The following is a 20,749-nucleotide window of genomic DNA, read 5'->3' on the forward strand; positions in this document are numbered from 1 at the left end:
AATTGTGAGCAGGATAAAGTTAGCGTGCGGGGATCGCTGGCCGGTGCAGACTCAGTGGGCTGTAGAGGGCCTGGTTCCGCGCTGTATCTCTAAACTAAACTAAAGTAGACTTCTGCAAGAGGACCTTGCCCCTATCTCTACACACAGAGTGGGTGTAGAGTTATGATGTTGAGATTTTTGGTGGTCAGAGCACTGTTTAGGTGTCTCTCTGCCACATGCACTGCACAATAACAAGCTTGCTGCTTTCAAGTTTGCCCTTTCTGGAAAAATATTTTTAATTAATAAAAGCTAACTGGATCTCGATGTTGGTCTTGTTCACCCTGGGTGTGCGGTGTGAGTGCGTGCGTTTATTTTATGTCTGCGGGTGGGTCGTGCTGGAGTGATCATATAGGCCTGACTACCAAAGGACATCTGATTTACTCCGCTATTCAGCACAGTGGCGCAGCGGGTAGAGCCGCTGCCTCGCGGCGCCAGAGACCCGGGTTCGATCCCGACTTCGGGTGCTGTCTGTACGGAGTTTGCACGTACTCCCCCGTGACCGCATGGGTTTCCTCCGGGTGCTCCGGTTTACTCCCACACCCCAAAGGCATGCGTGTTTGTAGGTTTTTAAGAAGGAACTGCAGATGCTGGAAAATCGAAGGTACACAAAAATGCTGGGGAAACTCAGCGGGTGCAGCAGCATCGATGGAGTGAAGGAAATGGGCAACATTTCGGGCCGAAACCCTTCTTCAGATGGGTTTGTAGGTTAATTGGCCCTCTGTAAATTGCCCCCCAGTGTGGAGGGAGTGGAGAGAAAGTGGGATCACACAGATCGATGGTCGGCGTGGACTCGGTGGGCCGAATGGCCTGTTTCCGTGATAGACCAATCTTTTCTTTGTGGAGTTCAGCCTGAAGGCTTCCTAAAGTCCGATAGCCAAATCCTCATCAATCACAGATGATTTGCTTGAAAGGATAAATGAATAGGGTGGTGAAAAGGAATGGTGACATTTCGGGTCTGACTTTTAGTCTGAAGAAGGGTCTCGACCTTTCGTCCAAACATCTGCCGATCAAAAAAAAAACTCACCTGTATCCATGTATCAATCGAATCTGACCTGCTGAGGGGTCTCAACCCGAAACATCACCTATTCCTTCACTCCATAGATGCTGCCTTACCCGCTGAGTTTCTCCAGCATTTTTGTCCACCTTCAATTTTTCCAGCATCTGCAGTTCCTTCTTAAACACTGAGTTACTCCAGCACTTTGTGTCTTTCCGGTTTAAACCAGCATCTGCAGTTCCTTGTGACACAAAACTTTAATGGCTTTTGCCGGATATCTACTCGAAAAGTAACTCAGCGGGCCAAGCGGCATCTCTGGAGAGAATAGGTGGCGTTTCGGGTCGAGACCTTTCTTCAGACTGAGTTACGGGAAAGGGGAAGCAGAGATCTAGATGGCAGATAGTTAATTTTACAGACACATGGCTTGGCAACCGGACCTTCAGCCCACCGAGTCCACTCCGACCAGCGATCACCCTTACACAGTTTGCTCGCAAACAGCGCTGAAACACTGTGCATAGTACTAGACAACATAGGATAGGAACATGAAGGTAGACAAAAGTGCTGGAGAAACTCAGCGGGTGCAGCAGCATCTATGGAGCGAAGGAAATAGGCAACTTTTCAGGCTTAAACCTTCGGCCCTTCAGCCTGCAATATCTGGAGCCTCATTTCTCAGACACAAAATGCTGGAGTAACTTAGACAGGAGATGTTTTGCGTCGAGACATCTTCAGACCATCGTCCATTCCTTCTCTCCAGAGATGCTGCCTGTCCCGCTGAGTTACTCCAGCATTTTGTGCCTATCTTCGGTGTAAACCAGCATCTGCAGTCCCTTGCAACACGTCTCTTGTTTCTCTGCAGAGCACCCATTGGGAGGGGGAGAGGGAGGGGGATAGATGGGGGGGAGAAGAGGTGGGACATTGGGGATAGAGCATTCCCACACCAGCCTCTGCCAGCAGAGGGAGCTGTATCCCAGGATAAGGGGATGGAGCTGAACATAGGAGTATATAACTGGGGTGGCAGGTGGTGCAGCGGGTAGAGCTGCTGCCTTACAGCGCCAGAGACCCCGGTTCAATCCTGACCACGGGTGCTGTCTGTACGGAGTTTGCACGTTCTCCCAGTGACCAGCGTGGGTTTTCCCCGGGTGCTCCGGTTTCCTCCCACACTCCAAACGTGTGCAGGTTTGTAGGTTAATTGACTTTGATTTTAAAAAAATTGTAAATTGTCCCTAGTGTGTGTGTGTAGGATAGTGTTAGTGTGTGAAGTGATTGCTGGTCAACAGGGACTCGGTGGGTCGAAGGGCCTGTATCTCTAAAATGTAAAATCTTCTACCGTTGTTTTCATGTAGAAACATAGAAACATAGAAATTAGGTGCAGGAGTAGGCCATTCGGCCCTTCGAGCCTGCACCGCCATTCAATATGATCATGGCTGATCATCCAACTCAGTATCCCGTACCTGCCTTCTCTCCATACCCCCTGATCCCCTTAGCCACAAGGGCCACATCTAACTCCCTCTTAAATATAGCCAATGAATGCCTCAACTACCCTCTGTGGCAGAGAATTCCACAGATTCACCACTCTCTGTGTGAAAAAAAGTTCTTCTCATCTCGGTTTTTAAAGGATTTCCCCCTTCATCCTTAAACTGTGACCCCTTGTCCTGGACTTCCCCAACATCGGGAACAATCTTCCTGCATCTAGCCTGTCTAACCCCTTAAGAATTTTGTAAGTTTCTATAAGATCCCCTCTCAATCTTCTAAATTCTAGAGAGCATAAACCAATGTAGATAGACACAAAAACGTGGAGTAACTCAGCGGGACAGGCAGCATCTCTGGGCGCTGTAAGGCAGCAACTCTACCGATGTGCCACTCTATAACTACAACCAATTACCGCAAGATTTGACCTGCAAGACAATGATGTGAAACAACTCTTAATGATGCTACAGAGCAAGGTATTTGGAACTATTTATTCGCATTGATTCTGTTTTAAAGAGTTGGATATTAATTGCATCAGTAAGATATTGGTGAGTTTTAATTATCGGGAATTACAGAGTTCTATTCATTCTGCTGTAGAAGGTACTTTGACTATAGGCAAACAGCAGGGGGAAATGACATTCTACGGGTAATGGATACAGCGATTAATATTGTACATTTCCATTTGACAACTCACATACACACAGAACATGGAACAGCACAGCTCAAGAAAGGCCCTTCGGCCCAAAATGTCTGTGCCGCCCAGCATCTCAAGATCAACCCTTGTCTTTAAAAAAGACACAAGATGCTTGAGTAACTCAGTGGGTCGGGCAGAATCTGAGGAGAACATGGTTTTGGGTCAGGGATCTTCTTCAGACTGGGTGTGGGAGATGGTGAAATTTGGAAGAGGGGAGGGGCAGGATTAAGGTCATTCCTTCAAATTACTTTTCTCCGTTCCACCCCCATCCAAATACAATTGGTAAAGGAAACAGGAGGCAGGTTGGCGCAGCGGTAGAGACGCAGTTAGAAACAAAAAAAATAAGTGCAGGAGTAGGCCATTCAGCCCTTCGAGCCTGCACCGCCATTCATTGTGATCATCCACAATCAGTAACCCGTGCCTGCCTTCTCCCCATGTCTCTTGATTCCGCTAGCCCCTAGAGCTAGATACTGCTTGACGTGCTGAGTTACTCCAGCACTCTGTCTTTTTTTGTAAACCAGCATCTGCAGTTCCTTGTATCCATCACTTATCCACCTGCACATAATCCACACCATATGGAAGGAACGTTCTGATGGGCGGAGGCTAGCACAGACTAGAAGGGCTGCATGGCCGGCTGTTGGCCCAATGTAGCTCAGTCATTCTTTGCTTTCTGTTTAATTTAGTTTAAAGATACACAGCGTGGAAACAGGCCCTTCAGCCCACCGAGTCCACACTGACCAACGATCCCCGCACACTAACACTATCCTATAATCAATTGACATTTATTACAAGCCAACTAACCCAAGAACCTGTATGCCTTTGGATTGTTAGAGGAAACCGGAGATCCGAATAGTGAAAGGCTTGGATCGAGTGGATATGGAGAGGATATTTCCACTAGTGGGAGAGTCTACAACTAGAGGTCACAGCCACAGAATTAAAGGATGTTCCTTTAGGAATTTCTTTAGTCAGGGTGCGGTGAATCTGCGGAATTCGTTGCCCCACCCGTGATAATCGTGCACGTGAGATAAACGCCCCAGCGTTCCTGGTCCCGTCGCCAACTCTCCCACCCCCCTCCCCCCTCGTTAGCGGAGGTCACAGGTCGCCCACGGTCTCCCTGCGTCTGACCAGCATCTCGTATGGTTGGGGCTCCACCATGATTTTGTATAGGCCTTCCAGGTTGGGAGGGGTGGTTGCGTGGGGCCAGTGAAACTCCAAGTGCTGCAGGAGCGAGGTGAACAAGAGGAAGAGCTCCATTTTGGCCAAACGTTCCCCAAGGCAAGCGCGGATACCTGTTGGAGGCAGAGGAAGGTTGGCGTAACATGGCCCAGAAATACGCTAGCTGCTGCGCTCTGCCTCGCTAATCTTGTTCGTGGCACTACACAAAGTCCCAGATTAGCCGGTGGCCATTCGCCCCTTCTTGATTCTGCTAACCCAAACTGGAACTACTTGGACCCTCATTTTGGGCTTTAGTTTAGTTTAGAGATACAGCGCGGAAACAGGCCCGCGCCGACCAGCGATCCCCGCACATTAACACTACCCTACACACACACGAGGGACAATTTTACACCTATACCAAGCCAATGAGCCTACAAACCTGCGCGTCTTTGGAGTGTGTGAGGAAACTGAAAATCTCCAAGAAAACTCACGGGGAGAACGTACATCCCTTCCATCGAGGGGATCTATCGCAGTCGCTGCCTCAAAAAGGCTGGCAGCATCATCAAAGACCCACACCATCCTGGCCACACACTCATCTCCCTGCTACCTTCAGGTAGAAGGTACAGGAGCCTGAAGACTGCAACAACCAGGTTCAGGAATAGCTACTTCCCCACAGCCATCAGGCTATTAAACCTGGCTCGGACAAAACTGATTATTAATAACCCATTTTCTGTTATTTGCACTTTATCAGTTTATTTATTCATGTGTGTATATATGAATGCGCTATCTTGGAGCGATGGAATATGAGGTGCTGTTCCTCCAATTTCCGGTGTCTGCATGGAGGAGACCCAGGACAGAGATGGAGGAGATACAGGAATGGAGGGGGAGTTGGAACACACCTGATATTGCGGTTCGGAGGTGTAGCGAAAATGCCTACTATGTTCTGTTGTGCTGAAACAAAGCAAGAATTTCATTGTCCTATCGGGGACACATGACAATAAACTCACTTGAACTTGAAACTCCGTACAGACAGCACCCGTGGTCAGGATTGAACCCGGGTCTCTTGCGCTGTGAGGCCACCAACACTCACCAGCTACTCACCCATTGAGAACGGAATGAATGCGTCTGGCTTGAAGAATTCCCCGCTATCGTTCAAAAAATTCTCCGGGTTGAACTGGTGTGGATGCTTCCATTGGCCCTCGTCAGTCAAGGCTGAGTATAGGTTTATCAAAACCAGGGTGTCCTACAGCAACAGAACATCGAGGTTAAGGAACGGAGATAGACACAAAGTGCTGGAGTAACTCACCGGGTCAGAGAGCATCTCTGGAGAACAGGGACAGGTGATCTTTCAGGTTGGAACCCTTTCTTCAGGCTGAAAGATGTCGAAGGCCAGAATGAAACAGGGTCGGCAACAGATGACCTCAGGAAGGGTGAAGTCTGAAGAAGGGTCCCGACCCGAAACGTCACCCATCCATGTCCTCCAGAGATGCTGCCTGACCCACTGAGTTACTCCAGCACTCTGTGTCTATTTTCTCTGTCTTTCTCCGTTCAACTACCGATCGTTGACAGTGAAAGGAGGAGAATTTCTTCTAAGCAGGCACACCTTTAGAAATCTTCACATCAGACCAGTGAAATGGCAGAACAAGGAACTGCAGACTGACACAAAAAGCTAGAGTAACTCAGCAGGACAGGCAGAGAGAAGGAATGGGTGACGTTTAGAGTCGAGACCCTTCTTCAGACTGCAGATGCTGGTTTACAAAAAACACACAAGGTACTGGCGTAACTCAGCGGGTCAGAGAGCATCTGCCTGTCCCACCGAGTTACTCCAGACAATTGACCTAGTGAAAATAGGCACAACATGCGGGAGTAACTCAGCGGGTCAGGGAGCATCTCTGGAGAACAGGGGCAGGTGATCTTTTAGGTTGGAGCCCTTTCTTTAGGCTGAAAGATGGAGAAGGTCAGAATGAAACGGGGTTGGCAACAGATGACCTCAGGAAGGGTGGAGTCAGAAGGGTCCCGACCCGAAATGTCATCCATCCATGTCCTCCAGAGGTGCTGCCTGACCCGCTGAGTTACTCCAGCACTTTGTGTCAGAAGAAGGGTCCCAAGCTGAAACATCTCTGGAGGACACGGATGGGTGATATGTCCTTTTTGTTCCAAATAGTCACCTTTTTGATTGTGTGCCCCATAAATGTGGTGTCTTGCGTCATGGCCCGGGCAACTGACACGGGAAGTATGTTTGCGTATCGCTGGACCTCGTGGATAACTGCGCTGACGTACGGCATGTCGGAACCGTCCTCCATAGACGGGCGGCGCGAACGGCCGATCACTTCATCGATCTCCTTCTGACACTTCACTGCGAAAAGCGGAGAGGAGGAACAAGGGGGCGTTGAGTCACACAGCAAAAATGTCTGACTGTCTCCGTATGATTCGTTGCCACGTTCTCCGATGATGCACTCTACACCGTGAACTTCATCTACTTTGATGTCTCCTTTTCACACCTTGCACTTCCTTATCTCTATGCCCCCCCCCCCCCCCCCCCCCCCCCCTGACCAGACCTGGTTGAAGTTTTGCCTTTACCTTGTATGTCAGGATAAGCCATCATGTAGAGGAGCCCCCAATACAGTGTGGTGGTGGTGGTCTCAGTCCCACCCAAGAAGAGGTCGTGAATATCGTACAGCAGGTTTCCCTCTGTCAGCATCGAGTCGGGGGATCCATCCCGCTCCTGAGAGAGAGAAAACGTTGTCCTGTTTTGCAAATGGTTGTGAATGCGGTCAGACTTTAAAGAATAAGGGGCAAGCCATTTAGAACGGAGACGAGGAAACACTTTTTCTCACAGAGTGATCGATCTCCTTCGCCAAGTTCTGCATGGACTAGAAGGGTCGAGATGGCCTGTTTCCGTGCTGTAATTGTTATATGGTTAGAGTTGTGAGTCTGTGGAATTCTCTGCCTGAGGAAGGACATTCTTGCTATTGAGGGAGCCCAGCGTAGGTTTACAAGGTTAATTCCCGGGATGGCGGGACTGTCATATGCTGAGAGAATGGAGCGGCTGGGCTTGTACACTCTGGAGTTTAGAAGGATGAGAGGATATCGCATTGAAACATATAAGATTAAGGGTTTGGACACACTAGAGGCAGGAAACATGTTCCCGATGTAGTGGAGTCACGAACCAGGGGCCACAGTTTAAGAATAAGGAGTAAGCCATTTAGAACGGAGACTAGGAAACACTTTTTCTCACAGAGAGTGGTGAGTCTGTGGAATTCTCTGCCTCAGAGGGCGGTGGAGGCTGGTTCTCTGGATGCTTTCAAGAGAGAGCTAGATAGGGCTCTTAAAAATAGCGGTGTCAGGGGATATGGGGAGAAGGCAGGAACGGGGTACTGATTGGGGATGATCAGCCATTGAATGGCGGTGCTGGCTTGAAGGGCAGAAGGGCCTGGCTCCATACTCCAAGAGGGTTTCTCGAGGCCTGGGTGTGGAGCTGCAAAGTGTCAAAGTATCAAGCTGCTAAAGTAACGTGAAGAGCACCAATTTCCAGCGATACAAACTGTGTTCCTTCACCTTTTCCATCTCCAGGAGATAGGCGTCAATGAAGTCCCGAATGGTTTCACCGCTCAAAGTCTCTCGATGCTGCTCAATGAAGCCCCGAAGGATGGTCAAAATGGCGGCCTGGTTTTCAAAGATCCTCCGCTGCGGCCCAGGGAGATAGAGGATGATGGGAAATACAGAGCAGATCTAGCAGGAAGCAAAGACACAGTCTTAATTCCAATGTTATTCTCTGGAGCGCAGAAGGTTAAGGGGGGGACTTGATAGCGGTCTTTAAAATGATGAGAGGGATAGACAGAGTTGACATGGATAAGCTTTTCCCATTGAGAATAGGGAAGATTCAAGCTGGGATGTAATGATAAAATTGTACAAGGCATTGGTGAGACCATATCTGGAGTATGGTGTACGATTTTGGTCGCCCAATTATAGGAAGGATGTCAACAAAATAGAGAGAGTACAGAGGAGATTTATTAGAATGTTGCCTGGGTTTCAACAACTAAGTTACAGAGATAGGTTGAATAAGTTAGGTCTTTATTCTCTGGAGCGCAGAAGGTTAAGGGGGGACTTGATAGAGGTCTTTAAAATGATGAGAGGGATAGACAGAGTTGATGTGGCCAAGCTTTTCCCTTTGAGAATAGGGAAGATTCAAACAAGAGGACATGACTTGAGAATTAAGGGACAGAAGTTTAGGGGTAACATGAGGGGGAACATTCTTTACTCAGAGAGTGGTAGCTGTGTGGAATGAGCTTCCAGTGGAAGTGATGGAGGCAGGTTTGATTTTATCATTTAAAAATAAATTGGATAGGTATATGGACGGGAAAGGAATGGAGGGTTATGGGGTGAGTGCAGGTAGATGGGACTAGGTGAGAGTAGGTGTTCGGCACGGACTAGAAGGGCCGAGATGGCCTGTTTCCGTGCTGTAATTGTTATATGGTTAGTTACTGCGGTAGAGTTGCTGCCTCGGAGTTTGTACGCCCTCCCCGTGACCTGCGTGGGTTTTCTCCGGGTGCTCCGGTTTCCTCCCACACTCCAAAGACGTACAGGTTTGCAAGTTAATTGGCTTTGGTGTAAATGTAAATTGTCCCTAGCGACTTTACCAAGACTATTAACCTAGAAACCTGCACGTCTTTGGAGTGTGTAGGAGGAAACCGAAGATGTCGGAGAAAAACCCACGCAGGTCACGGGGAGAACACAAAACTCCATACAGACAGCACCCGTAGTCGGGATCGAACCCGGGTCTGTGGCGCTGTGAGGCAGCAACTCTACCGCTGCACCACTGTGACCACCCCTCAGGTTTGGCCCTCTCAGGAACTCAATGAAGTTTTCGAACAGCTGTCGAGGTACCTGCCTACAACTAATTTGGTGGGGGGTGGGGGAAGTGTGGGGTGATACTGTCCACAAATAATTGCTGTTCGTGCTGTCTGAGACGATGACTCTCTGACCGACAGCGCAGCGGGTGCAGATGACCGAAAGCCCATCAAAATGTACATTATATCTGAGTGAAAGTGCAAAACGTGCTGGGGTAACTCAGCGGGCCAGGCAGTATCTCTGGAGAATGTGGATAGGTGGCGCAGCGGTAGAGTTGCTGCCTTACAGTGCTAGACAGCAGGTTTCGATCGCGACTACTGGTGCTGTCTGTACGGAGTTTGTACGTTCTCCCCGTGACCAGCGTGGGTTTTCTACGAGATCTTCGGTTTCCTCCCACACTCCAAAGATGTACAGGTTTGTAGGTTAATAGGCTTGGTATGAATGTAAAAATTGTCCCTGGTATGTGTGGGATAGTGTTAGTGTGCGGGGATCGCTGGTCGGCACGGACCCATGGGCCGAAGGGCCTGTTTCCGCACTGTATCAAAAAAACAAAAAGGTGACTTTTTCTGATCGGGACTTCTTCTTCAGACGTAACCATGTTCGGCAGAGACGCCATTCATAAGTTCAAAAGTGATAGGAGCAGAATTAGGCCATTCGGCCCATCATGTAGTGATTCCCCTACTGTGGGCAACCCGCCACACTTACCCATTGAAATTTCACTCACCCTCATCCAGAACCCTGATTGTAGTCTCAGCATCTCGTCGTACAGCCCGACCAAGTGTATGAAGGTCTTGTCTTCATAGTGGAAGCGTCTGCCGAAGATGACCATGCACGTGACATTGGAAACGGCGCTAGTGATAACAGGGCGCGGGTCCACTGCTTGACCTGCACGAGAGCGGGATGTTGGTCGACTCCTAGTTTAGTTCAATGTCACGTGTACCGTGTGTGGCACAGTGGCGCAGCAGGTAGAACTGCTGCCTCACAGCGCCAGAGACCCGGCTTCGATCCTGACCACAGGTGCTGTCTGTACGGAGTTTGCACGTTCTCCCCGTGACCTGCGTGGGTTTTCTCCGGGTGCTCCGGTTTCTACTTTCGAGACTCCAAAGACGTACAGGTTTGTAGGGTAATGGGCTAATGGTATAATTGTAAATCGTGTGTGTGTGTGTGCGTGTGTGCGTGTGTGCGTGTGCGCGTGTGTGCGTGTGTGTGTGTGTGCGTGCGCGTGTGTGTGCGTGTGTGCGTGTGCGTGTGCGAGTGTGCGCGTGTGTGTGTGCGTGTGTGTGCGTATGTGCGTGTGTGCGCGTGTGTGTGTGCGTGTGTGTGTGTGTGCGTGCGCGTGTGTGCGTGTTGTGTGTGTGTGTGTGCGTGTGTGTGTGCGTGCGTGTGTGTGTGTGTGTATTCCGTGGGCCGAAGGGTCTATTTTCACACTATCTCTACACTAAACAAAAGAAGACAAACTAAAGATATTCCCCCTCATCTTTTTTATAGATAAGTTTAGCGATACAGCACGGAATCAGGGCCTTCGGCACACCGAGTCCTCGCTGAACAGCGATCCCCGCACACTAACACTATCCTACACACGCTAGGGACAATTTTACATTTGTACTAAGCCTTTCTTTATTCTGAGATATTGATGTCAAATCAATGACAGAACAATATAAGCAGGGAAATAAAACTGTGTTGAATCTTACCTTCCAATGATGCCTTGAGCGTGTCGATCAAATACTTCGCCTCCTCCAGGATTTTCTCCTCAAAAGCAATTGTCCCCAGTCCGAAGCTTCTCAAAATGGTGAGAGTGAATCTTCGCTGCTGTTTCCAGGACCTCCCGTAAGGTGCAAAAATGATGCCTGAGACAAAAGGGGTAAAATAATTGTTGATAAAGACACAAAGCGCTGCAGTAACTCAGGCGGCATCCCTGGAGAACATGGACCGGCGATGTTTCGGGTCAGGACCTCGTGGGTTTTCCCCCCAGGTGCCCTGGTTTCCCCCACACTCCAAAGACGTACAGGCTTGTAGGCCAATTAGTCTTCTGTAAAAATTGTAAATTGTCCCTATTGAGTGTAGTGTTGTGTTAGTGATAGAGTAGCTGGCATGGACTTGGTGGGCTGAAGGGCCTGTTTCTGCGCTGTATCTCTAAACTAAAACTAAAACTTCCACCTCGATGACTTTACATTTCTCGTCCCTCCTCCTCTGTCTTTTCATCACCTCTGACCTTTGTCCGACTATCTGCTAAAGAAACGCCCCCCTCACCTGTGTCCGCCTGTCACGTATGGACCCCACAAGGTCCATGTCATAAGTGATAGGAGCAGAATTAGACCATTTGGCCCATCAAGACTACAAATCATGGCCAATATATATCTCCCCCCAACCCCATTCTCCTGCCTTCTCCCCATAACCCCTGACACCCGTACTAATCAAGAATCTATCTATCTCTGCCTTAAAAATATCCCCTGACTTGGCCTCCACAGCCAATATCGCTCTACACGTACGTAGAAAATAGCCACATTACCATTACCTTGACATTTGGTGAGGAGATCATTGATGCATGTCCTAGGTCGGCCAGCAAATTCTTTGCTGTATTGGATCAGAGCTTCCTGGATTGTCTGAAACCCACTTAGAAGTATAATTGGCATCCACAATATGTACAGTGTCATAACGTCCCCGTATCTCTTTCTGTACTGGTTAAGGAAGAAACAACAGATGAACCTACCACTGACTAGACGGCTAGTCATCACTGTCTAGACTAGGAAGGGGATGAGGAGGAATTTATTTCATCAGAGGGTGGTGAATCTGTGGAATTCATTGCCACAGACGGCAGTGGAGGCCAAGTCAGTGGATATTTTTAAGGCAGAGATAGATTTTTGATTAGTTCAAGTGTCAGGGAGAAGGCAGGGAAGTTGGTGCTAGCTCGAGGGCCGAATGGAGAGATAGATCATGTGTTTGTGTAGTATTATAATTTATGATTGAATGATGGTGGTGGAGACTAACGTTTTTTTATTTCATCAGATACAGCGCAGATAGATTTTTTGAAAGTGTCAGGGAGAAGGCAGGGAAGGAGGGAGAGATAGACCAGCCATGATTGAATGGCGGTGGAGACTTTTTTTTAGAGATACAGCGCAGAAAAAGGCACTTCGGCCCATTGTATCCGCACTGACCAGCGATCCCCGCACACTAACACTATCCGACACACTTGATGGACAATTTACACTTCCACCAAGCCAATTAACCTACAAACCTGCACGTCTGTGGAGTGTGGGAGGAAACCGAAGATCCCGGAGAAAACCCACGCAGGTCACGGGGAGAACGTGCCAACTCCATACAGACAGCACCCGCAGTCGGGATCGAACCCGGGACTCTGGCGCTTTAAGTGCTGTAAGGCAGCAGCTCTTCTCCTGGGCCACCATAGACTCAGTGGGCCGAATGGCCTAATTCTGCTCCTGTCACTAACGAGCTTATGAATTTTGTCAATGGACAATAGACAATAGGTGCAGGAGTAGGCCATTTGGCCCTTCGAGCCAGCACCGCCATTCAATGTGATCATGGCTGATCATCCCCAATCAGTACCCCATTCCTGCCTTCTCCCCATATCCCCTGACTCCGCTATCTTTAAGAGGCCTATCTAGCTCTCTCTTGAAAGCATCCAGAGAACCGGCCTCCTGTGAGGCAGAGAATTCCACAGAGTCACAACTCTCTGTGAGAAAAAGTGTTTCCTCGTCTCCGTTCTAAATGGCTTACTCCTTATTCTTAAACTGTGTGTGGCCCCTGGTTCTGGACTCCCCCAACATCGGGAACATGTTTCCTGCCTCTAGTGTGTCCAAACCCTCTTGGCGAGATTGACCGTATCTCTAACACCCCACACACCTCCCCACGTACCTGTTCCAACTGAATATGGGGAGGTTTTCGGTCAGAAGAGAAGAGATTTGCAAGCAGCGACCAGGCAGAAGGTCCCGGGGGAAGCTTGTTCGACATCCTTGCCCTGATGAGATAGCACACCAGCAACAACCCCAGCAGGAGTACCAAGAGCTCCTGAGCATCGGGCCAGCGTAGTCCTGCCATCCTCGTAGACAGTCGAAGAAGAACCACCTCGACCCAAAACGTCGCCTGTTCCTTCTCTCCAGAGATGCTGTCTGTCCCGCTGAGTTACTCCAGCTTTTTGTGCCTGCCTTCCCTTCCTTCCTCCCACTCAACTTTACTTGTAAGGTCTTGTCGAAAAACCTCCAGTGCTGGTGGGAGGGGTGCTTAGAAACTTCTCACAGTAAGTTTGCAAAACTTGTGAAACTCCGCCAAAAAAAAGCGTGTCTGTGGCGGAACAAAGTCAACTTGCAACGTCTAAAGTCCGACGGAGAGTCTCGACCCGAAAAGCCACACATTACTTCTCTCCAGAGTTGCTGCCTGGCCCGCTGAGTTACTCCAGCACTTTGCGTCTGATCTAAGTACATTTGCAAAGTCTCCGTTGAAAGGGGTGTTTTTTTCCGAGACTGTCCCTATAATCAGTTGAGTTTAGAGTCTTGTTTTTGTGGTGGTTTGCATGTAACAGAGGGACTTACATGGCCCTGGATATTACACTAACCTTGTTGTTTGTTTTGTGTTGCACTCTGTCCTCTGGCAAGGCTCCAGAACAGCAGATTCCTCTCGCCATCGCTGTTGGAATTGGCTTATGATATTCACATGCGCTGTGATGCCGTGAAAATATCCTGTTTGCATCCTATCCAGTCAAATCTACCCACATATGGACTGCAGTCGATCCATTGACCAATTTGGCATTTTCATGTCCATAAGGGATAGGAGCAGAATGAGGCCATTGGGCCCATCAAGTCCATCCCATCCTTCAAGCATGGCTGATCTATCTCTCCCCCCTAACCCCAGTCTCCTGCCACCTCCCCATAAACCCTGACGGCTGTACGTATCAAAAATCAATCAATCAGTTTTAACCATATAACCATATAACCATATAACAATTACAGCACGGAAACAGGCCATCTCGGCCCTACAAGTCCGTGCCGAACAACTTTTTTTCCCCTTAGTCCCACCTGCCTGCACTCATACCATAACCCTCCATTCCCTTCTCATCCATATGCCTATCCAATTTATTTTTAAATGATACCAATGAACCTGCCTCCACCACTTCCACTGGAAGCTCATTCCACACCGCCACCACTCTCTGAGTAAAGCAGTGCAAGTGAAATGAATTTGCCAGCAACGGTACAATGAAACATGGACAATAGGTGCAGGAGTAGGCCATTCGGCCCTTCGAGCCTGCACCGCCATTCAATATGATCATGGCTGATCATCCAACTCAGTATCCTGTACCTGCCTTCTCTCCATACCCCCTGATCTCTTTAGCCACAAGGGCCACATCTAACTCCCTTTTAAATATAGCCAATGAACTGGCCTCAACTACCTTCTGTGGCAGAGAATTCCACAGATTCACCACTCTCTGTGTGTGAAAAATGTTTTTCTCATCTCGGTCCTAAAAGATTTCCCCCTTATCCTTAAACTGTGTGACCCCTTGTTCTGGACTTCCCCAACATCTGGAACAATCTTCCTGCATCTAGCCTGTCCAACCCCTTAAGAATTTTGTACGTTTCTATAAGATCCCCCCTCAATCTTCTAAAATCTAGCGAGTACAAGCCAAGTCTATCCAGTCTTTCTTCATATGAAAGTCCTGACATCCCAGGAATCAGTCTGGTGAACCTTCTCTGTACTCCCTCTATGGCAAGAATGTCCTTCCTCAGAGTAGGAGACCAAAACTGTACGCAATACTCCAGGTGTGGTCTCACCGAGACCCTGTACAACTGCAGTAGAACCTCCGTACATTAAAAAAAATAACACACAAAAACACAATAAAAATTTAACACAAACATCCACCACAGCGCACATCACTGTGGTGGAAGGCACAACATTTGGCCAGTCCTCCTCCACTTTCCCCCGTGGTCGGGACCTCAACCCTCCGCAGCCACCACTGTGGGCATCCAGATGAGTAGACAAGGCAAAGGTCCAGGTAAGTCCCCACCGGAGACCGCGGCTTCAGGTTGGTGTAGGCCGCAGGCCGGCGGTCGAAGATTTAAAGTTCCCGCCGAGCCGCGCCACAGCCAGAAGCACCGCAGGCCGCAGAACTTCACCGCTGAGTTTCTCCAGCATTTATGTCTACCTTCGACTTTCCAGCATCTGCTGCAGTCCCTTCTTTCCCATTTTAAGTTACTGACAGACTATATAACTGTGTATTTCCTTTCAATGTATTTTAAATGCCACCATCGTGTTTCTATTCCAGCAATGATTCAAATTTACCAACCCACGGGCATAGTGTTTGAATTTCTTGCTGCTGCATGATATATGTTATTAAGAAGATGTATTGACTTTATTATTAATATACATTAAACATGTGTATTGCCGATGTCTATAAAATATACTCTGGTGTTGAACAATTAAGGAAGAGTGAATACATGTGTTATCTAACCTATTGATCTGTTTAATATTCCTTTCATGTTTACAGTGAAACAGAGGGTGATTCAAATTGCAGAGTGCAGGATTAATGCAGGGTTATGAAGTGAAGATTATACCGCCTGTAACTTTCCAGATAGTAGACTATTTTTATTGAATACATTTTTCTAAACCCTGATGTTTTTATTTTTCCAGACAGTGCCATTTTCTTCTCGTTTATTTTCCCCGCGCCTGTTGGCGTGGGATAAAAATGAATGGCCGTCTCAACGCCAATTGCCGGAAACGGCCTCAGAATTAGAGGATGTTCCTTCAGGGAGGAGGAGGTGAGGAGGGATTTCTTTAGCAACAGGGCAGTGAATCTGAGGAGTTCTTTGCCACAGAAGGCTGTGCAGGCCAAGTCAATGGGACATTTCTAAGTCAGAGATAGAGAGATTCTTGATTAGTACGGGTGTCAGGGGTTATTGGGGAGAAGGCAGGAGAATGGGGTTGGGAGGGAGAGATAGATCAGCCGTGATTGAATGGCGGAGTAGACTGAGGCCTCTAGTCCTAGACTCTCCCACTAATGGAAACATCCACACACTCAAAAAGTTGAATACATTTAATTTTGTAAGAAAAAAGGGCTGTAACAGTCTGAGGGTTAGTTCATCCCATCCCCTCCATCTCTCACCCTCTCACCCTCTCTCCTCTCCCCCTCTTCCTCCGCTCCCCCTCTCTCCACCCCCACCCCCTTCCCCTCCCCCTTCCCACCACATCTTATCCCTAATCTCCCCCTCTCCCAACCCCTCCCTCCCCTCCTCCGCTTCCCCCTCCCCCCTTACCCTATCCCCCCCCCACCTCCCCCTTCCCACACCCTCCTCCTTAAACCACCCCCCTCCCCCCAAATTCAGATTCAATTCAGATTCAGATTCCCCTCCACATCCCCCCTCACCCCCTCCCCCCTCCCCTTCGTCCCTCCCTCCCCTCCTCCTTTCCCTCTGCTCCCCCTCTCCCCAACCCCTCCCCCTCCCCTCCCCCCTCCCCTTCCCATCCCCTCTTATCCTTAATATCCCCCTCCCCACCCTCCTCCCCTCCCCTCCCCTTCCCCCTCCCCCCTTTACCCTATATCCCCCCCTCCCCTCCCCCCCTCACCCCCCCTCCTTAACCCCCTCCCCTCCCCCCTCCTACCCTCCCCTGTCCTCCCCCTCCCCCTCCCCCTTACCATATCCCCCCCACCCCTCTTAATCTCTCCCTCTCCCTCCCCACCCCCCCTCCCCTCCCCTCCTCCTCTCCCCTCCCCTCCCCGTCTCCATCCCCCTTTACCCCTCTCCCCCCCCCCTCCCCCTCCCCCCCCCCCACCCCCCTCCCCCCCCTCCCCTCCCCCCCCTCCCCTCCCCTGTCCCCCCCTTCTCCCCTCTCCCCTCCCTCCTACCCCTCCCCCTCCCTCCCCATCCCCCACCCCTCTCCCCCCTCCCCTCCCCATCTCCCACCTTCTCCCCTCTCCCCCCACCATCTCCATGGCGATGAGGGACGGGCCTTGCCCATGAGGCCCACGCCTCACGGGAAAGAGAAAAAAAAATCATCAAAGGAAGAAATCTTTCAATTATGTGGACATTTGAGGGGAGAATTGCCTTTGGGAGTTGAAATATTGGGACACACGATATTATTGATGCACTGGCACCTCAGCTAAAGGAGCAGAGAAATAACCAGACACAGAGAGGTTTGTCATTTTAAGTTAGTATTCACCGTACATAGCACATCGCACATTAGTATTCCTCTTGCAGCGCAGTGCGAAAGCTCAAATTGAATTTCTAGGAAGTGTGACGTACTGTGGAACTATAATGAGTTCCCTGTCACTCTGCTCTTTGATTCACCTCAGTTTCAGCTTAGTTTATTGTCACGTGTACCGAGGTACAGTGAAAAGCTTTTGTTGCCTGCTATCCAGTCAGTGGAAAGACAATACATGATTACAATCGAGCCGTCCACAGTGTACAGATACAGGATAAGGGCATAACCTTTAGACCGAAATGTCACCCATTCCTTCGCTCCATAGATGCTGCCTCACCCGCTGAGTTTCTCCAGCATTTTTGTCTAACTTCGATTTTTCCAGCATCTGCAGTTCTTTCTTAAACATTAAGATTATTAAGGGGTTGGACACGCTAGAGGCAGTTTAGTTTAGTTTAGAGATACGGAGCGGAAACAGGCCCTTCGGCCCACCGAGTCCGCGCCGACCAGCGATCCCCGCACACTAACAATACCCTACGCACACACGGGGCAATTTACACTTATACCAAGTATACAAACCCAAGCCAATTAACGTACAAACCTGTACGTCTTTGGAGTGCAGGAGGAAACCGGAGCACCCGGAGAAAACCCACGTGGTCACGGGGAGAATGTACAAACTCCGCACAGGCAGCACCCGTGGTCGGGATCGAACCTGGGTCTCTGGTGCTGCAAGGCTGCAAAGCAGCAACTCCACCACTGGGCCATCGTGCAAGGTAAATCTATCCGATCACCCCTCATCCTCCTGCGCTACAAGGATGAGGGGCGGCACGGTGGCGCAGCGGTAGAGTCGCTGCCTCACGGCGCCAGAGACGCGGGTTCGATCCTGACTACGGGTGCTGTCTGTACGGAGTTCGCACCTTCTTCCCGTGACCTGCGTGGGTTTTCCCCGGGAGCTCTGGTTTCCTCCCACACTCCAAAGACGTACAGGTTTGTGGCTTCAGTGAAAATTGCAAATTGTCCCCAGTGTTTGTAGGATAGTGTTAGTGCGCGGGGATCGCTGGTCGGCGCAGACTCGGTGGGCCGAAGGGCCTGTTTCCACGCTGTATATCTAAATTAAACTAAGGCCAGCTACTGGTGCAAGGAAGGATATGAAGCAGGATAATTAATCCTACATTTTATTGTCACGAACCTTCGCCAAAGTATTTTCTGCTGCGATCTTTCGTTTTTCACCATGTTTTCACCGTGTTGGTGGAGAGATATTGTCAAGCTTGAACGGGTGCAGAGGAGATTTTGCCAGGACTCCAGGGACTGAGCTATGGGGCGAGATTGAGTAGGCTGGGACTCTATTCCTTGCAGCTCAGGAGGATGAGGGGGTGACTTTATAGGGGCGTACCTTGCAAAATCAACCTCTCTAAACTAAACCATATCTAGTGCTGCTTCTTTCCTCATTAACATTTGGTGTTTTGGGATTTGGAGCAGATATTGAATAGAGAAGATTGTACACTCTTTGGATTTGGTCTGTTGGGGGGTGTGCCAAAGGTACAGAAGTGTGAAAACGCACACCTCCAGATTCAGAGACTGTTACTTCCCAGCTGTTATCAGGCGACTGAATCATCCTACCACAACCAGAGAGCAGTCCTGACATACAATCTACCTCATTGGTGACCCTCGGACTGTACTTGGTAGACAAACATGCTGGAGAAACTCAGGGTCCTTCCGCTGCTGGACATGGGGGGGCACGGTATGGTGGAGACGCCCCTCAAAAATAAGGGAAGGTATCCCACGCCAGGGGGCCACATGAGTGGCATGGGTGGGGGACAGCTTTGTGAAGTGTGAGGAATGTATATAGACTGTATCGAACAATTTGTATAGCCTCCGAAAATGTCGGATGATTTCTCCGTACGTTTCATGTATAGTATATATTTATAAACCCGAATAAAGTCTATTTTGAAATAAAAAATGGTTGAGGCAGCATCAAGGAACAGGTGACGTTTCGGGTCGAGACCCTCCTTTGCTCCACAGATGCTGCCTCACCCGCTGGGTTTCTCCAGCATTTCTGCCTACCTTTGATTTTTCCAGCATCTGCAGTTCTTTCTTAAACGCTCAGGACTATCAGATTCAGATTCAGATTCAGATTCAGATTCAATTTTAATTGTCATTGTCAGTGTACAGTACAGAGACAACGAAATGCATTGGTGACCCTCGGACTGTACTTGGTAGACAAACATGCTGGTAGACAAACATATCCTCGATCGGGCTTTGCTAGCTTTACCTTGCACTAAACGTCATTCCTTTATCATGTATCTACAGTGTACACTGTAAATGGATGTATTGTAGTCACGCAGCAAAAAGCATTTCGCTGTACCTCGATACAAGCGACAATAAGCAAAACTAAAGCTGGTGTGTGTGTATGTGTTTGTTAGGATGTTATTCACACCAACAAGGTTCCACGAGGCTGTTGAAGGGTTGGCAGGAGAGTTTGATCATTACTTGTTGTTGTGTCTCAAATGCCGCATCTGTTACTAAAGTGAAGCGAGCCAACGTTATTATGGAGAAATGTATTCTGAGGTAGAACAGCACAACGCTGTCAGCACTGGGTACATTGTTAGGCTGAGCATGTTAGGCTCTTCAGTGGGAGCTGTACCTGTTTACTGGTTTAGTCTGAAGAAGGGTCTCGACTGAATGGCATGTTGGTCTGTAGAACAAGAGGAATCGAATATAGGAGTAAAGAGATCCTTCTGCAGTTGTACAGGGCAGAAGGGCCTGTGTCCACTCCCTATGTCAAGGAGGACTCTCTCAAACTTCTACAGGTGCACAGTAGAGAGCATGCTGACCAGTTGCATCGTGGCTTGGTTCGGCAACTTGTGCTCCCAGGGGCAGAAAAGACTACAAAAAGTTGTAAACGCTGCCCAGTCCATCATCGGCTCTGACCTCCCTACCATCGAGGGGATCTATCGCAGTCGCTGCCTCAAAAAGGCTGGCAGCATCATCAAGGACCCACACCATCCTGGCCACACACTCATCTCCCTGCTACCATCAGGTAGAAGGTACAGGAGCCTGAAGACTGCAACGTCCAGGTTCAGGAATAGCCCCTTCCCCACAGCCATCAGGCTATTAAACTCAACTCAAGCAAAAATCTGAACTTTTAATAGCCTATTGCACTTTATCTGCTTATTTATGTGTGTGTGTGTGTGTGCGTGTATATATATATTCAATGGTATATGGACACACTGATCTGTTCTGTATTCATGCCTACTATATTCTGTTGTGCTGAAGCAAAGCAAGAATTTCATTGTCCTATCTGGGACACATGACAATAAACTCTCTTGAACTTGATCTATGACTCTATGAGGGCTAACAGAATCAAGGATTATGGGGAGAAAACAGGAACGGGGTACTGATTCTGG

The 20,749-nt window shown here is 49.1% G+C and overlaps 1 protein-coding gene across 1 annotated transcript; it reads right to left on the minus strand.

The window, feature by feature from the left end:
- Positions 1 to 4,263: 4,263 nt before the first annotated feature.
- Positions 4,264 to 14,048, minus strand: LOC129713934 (cytochrome P450 2D6-like). Its single transcript, XM_055663344.1, has 9 exons — positions 13,074 to 14,048; positions 11,716 to 11,878; positions 10,892 to 11,047; positions 9,925 to 10,085; positions 7,908 to 8,081; positions 6,930 to 7,074; positions 6,518 to 6,705; positions 5,451 to 5,592; positions 4,264 to 4,483 (listed from the first exon to the last, which is right to left on the minus strand). The coding sequence occupies exons 1-9, from the start codon at positions 13,254 to 13,256 to the stop codon at positions 4,287 to 4,289; spliced, it is 1,509 nt and encodes a 502-aa protein (XP_055519319.1). The 5' UTR covers positions 13,257 to 14,048; the 3' UTR covers positions 4,264 to 4,286.
- Positions 14,049 to 20,749: the final 6,701 nt, after the last annotated feature.

This window comes from Leucoraja erinacea, chromosome 37 (genome assembly GCF_028641065.1).
Source record: "Leucoraja erinacea ecotype New England chromosome 37, Leri_hhj_1, whole genome shotgun sequence".
Lineage (NCBI taxonomy): Eukaryota > Metazoa > Chordata > Chondrichthyes > Rajiformes > Rajidae > Leucoraja > Leucoraja erinaceus.

Coding starts and splice junctions, on each gene's coding strand:
- LOC129713934 (XM_055663344.1), bottom strand. CDS start 13,256: ATGGCAGGACTACGCTGGCCCGATGCTCAGGAGCTCTTGGTACTCCTG. Junction 10,086..10,891: donor GCTCAAGGCATCATTGGAAG/GTAAGATTCAAC, acceptor GCTCTCGTGCAG/GTCAAGCAGTGGACCCGCGC. Junction 4,484..5,450: donor ATTCATTCCGTTCTCAATGG/GTGAGTAGCTGG, acceptor TGCCTCCAACAG/GTATCCGCGCTTGCCTTGGG.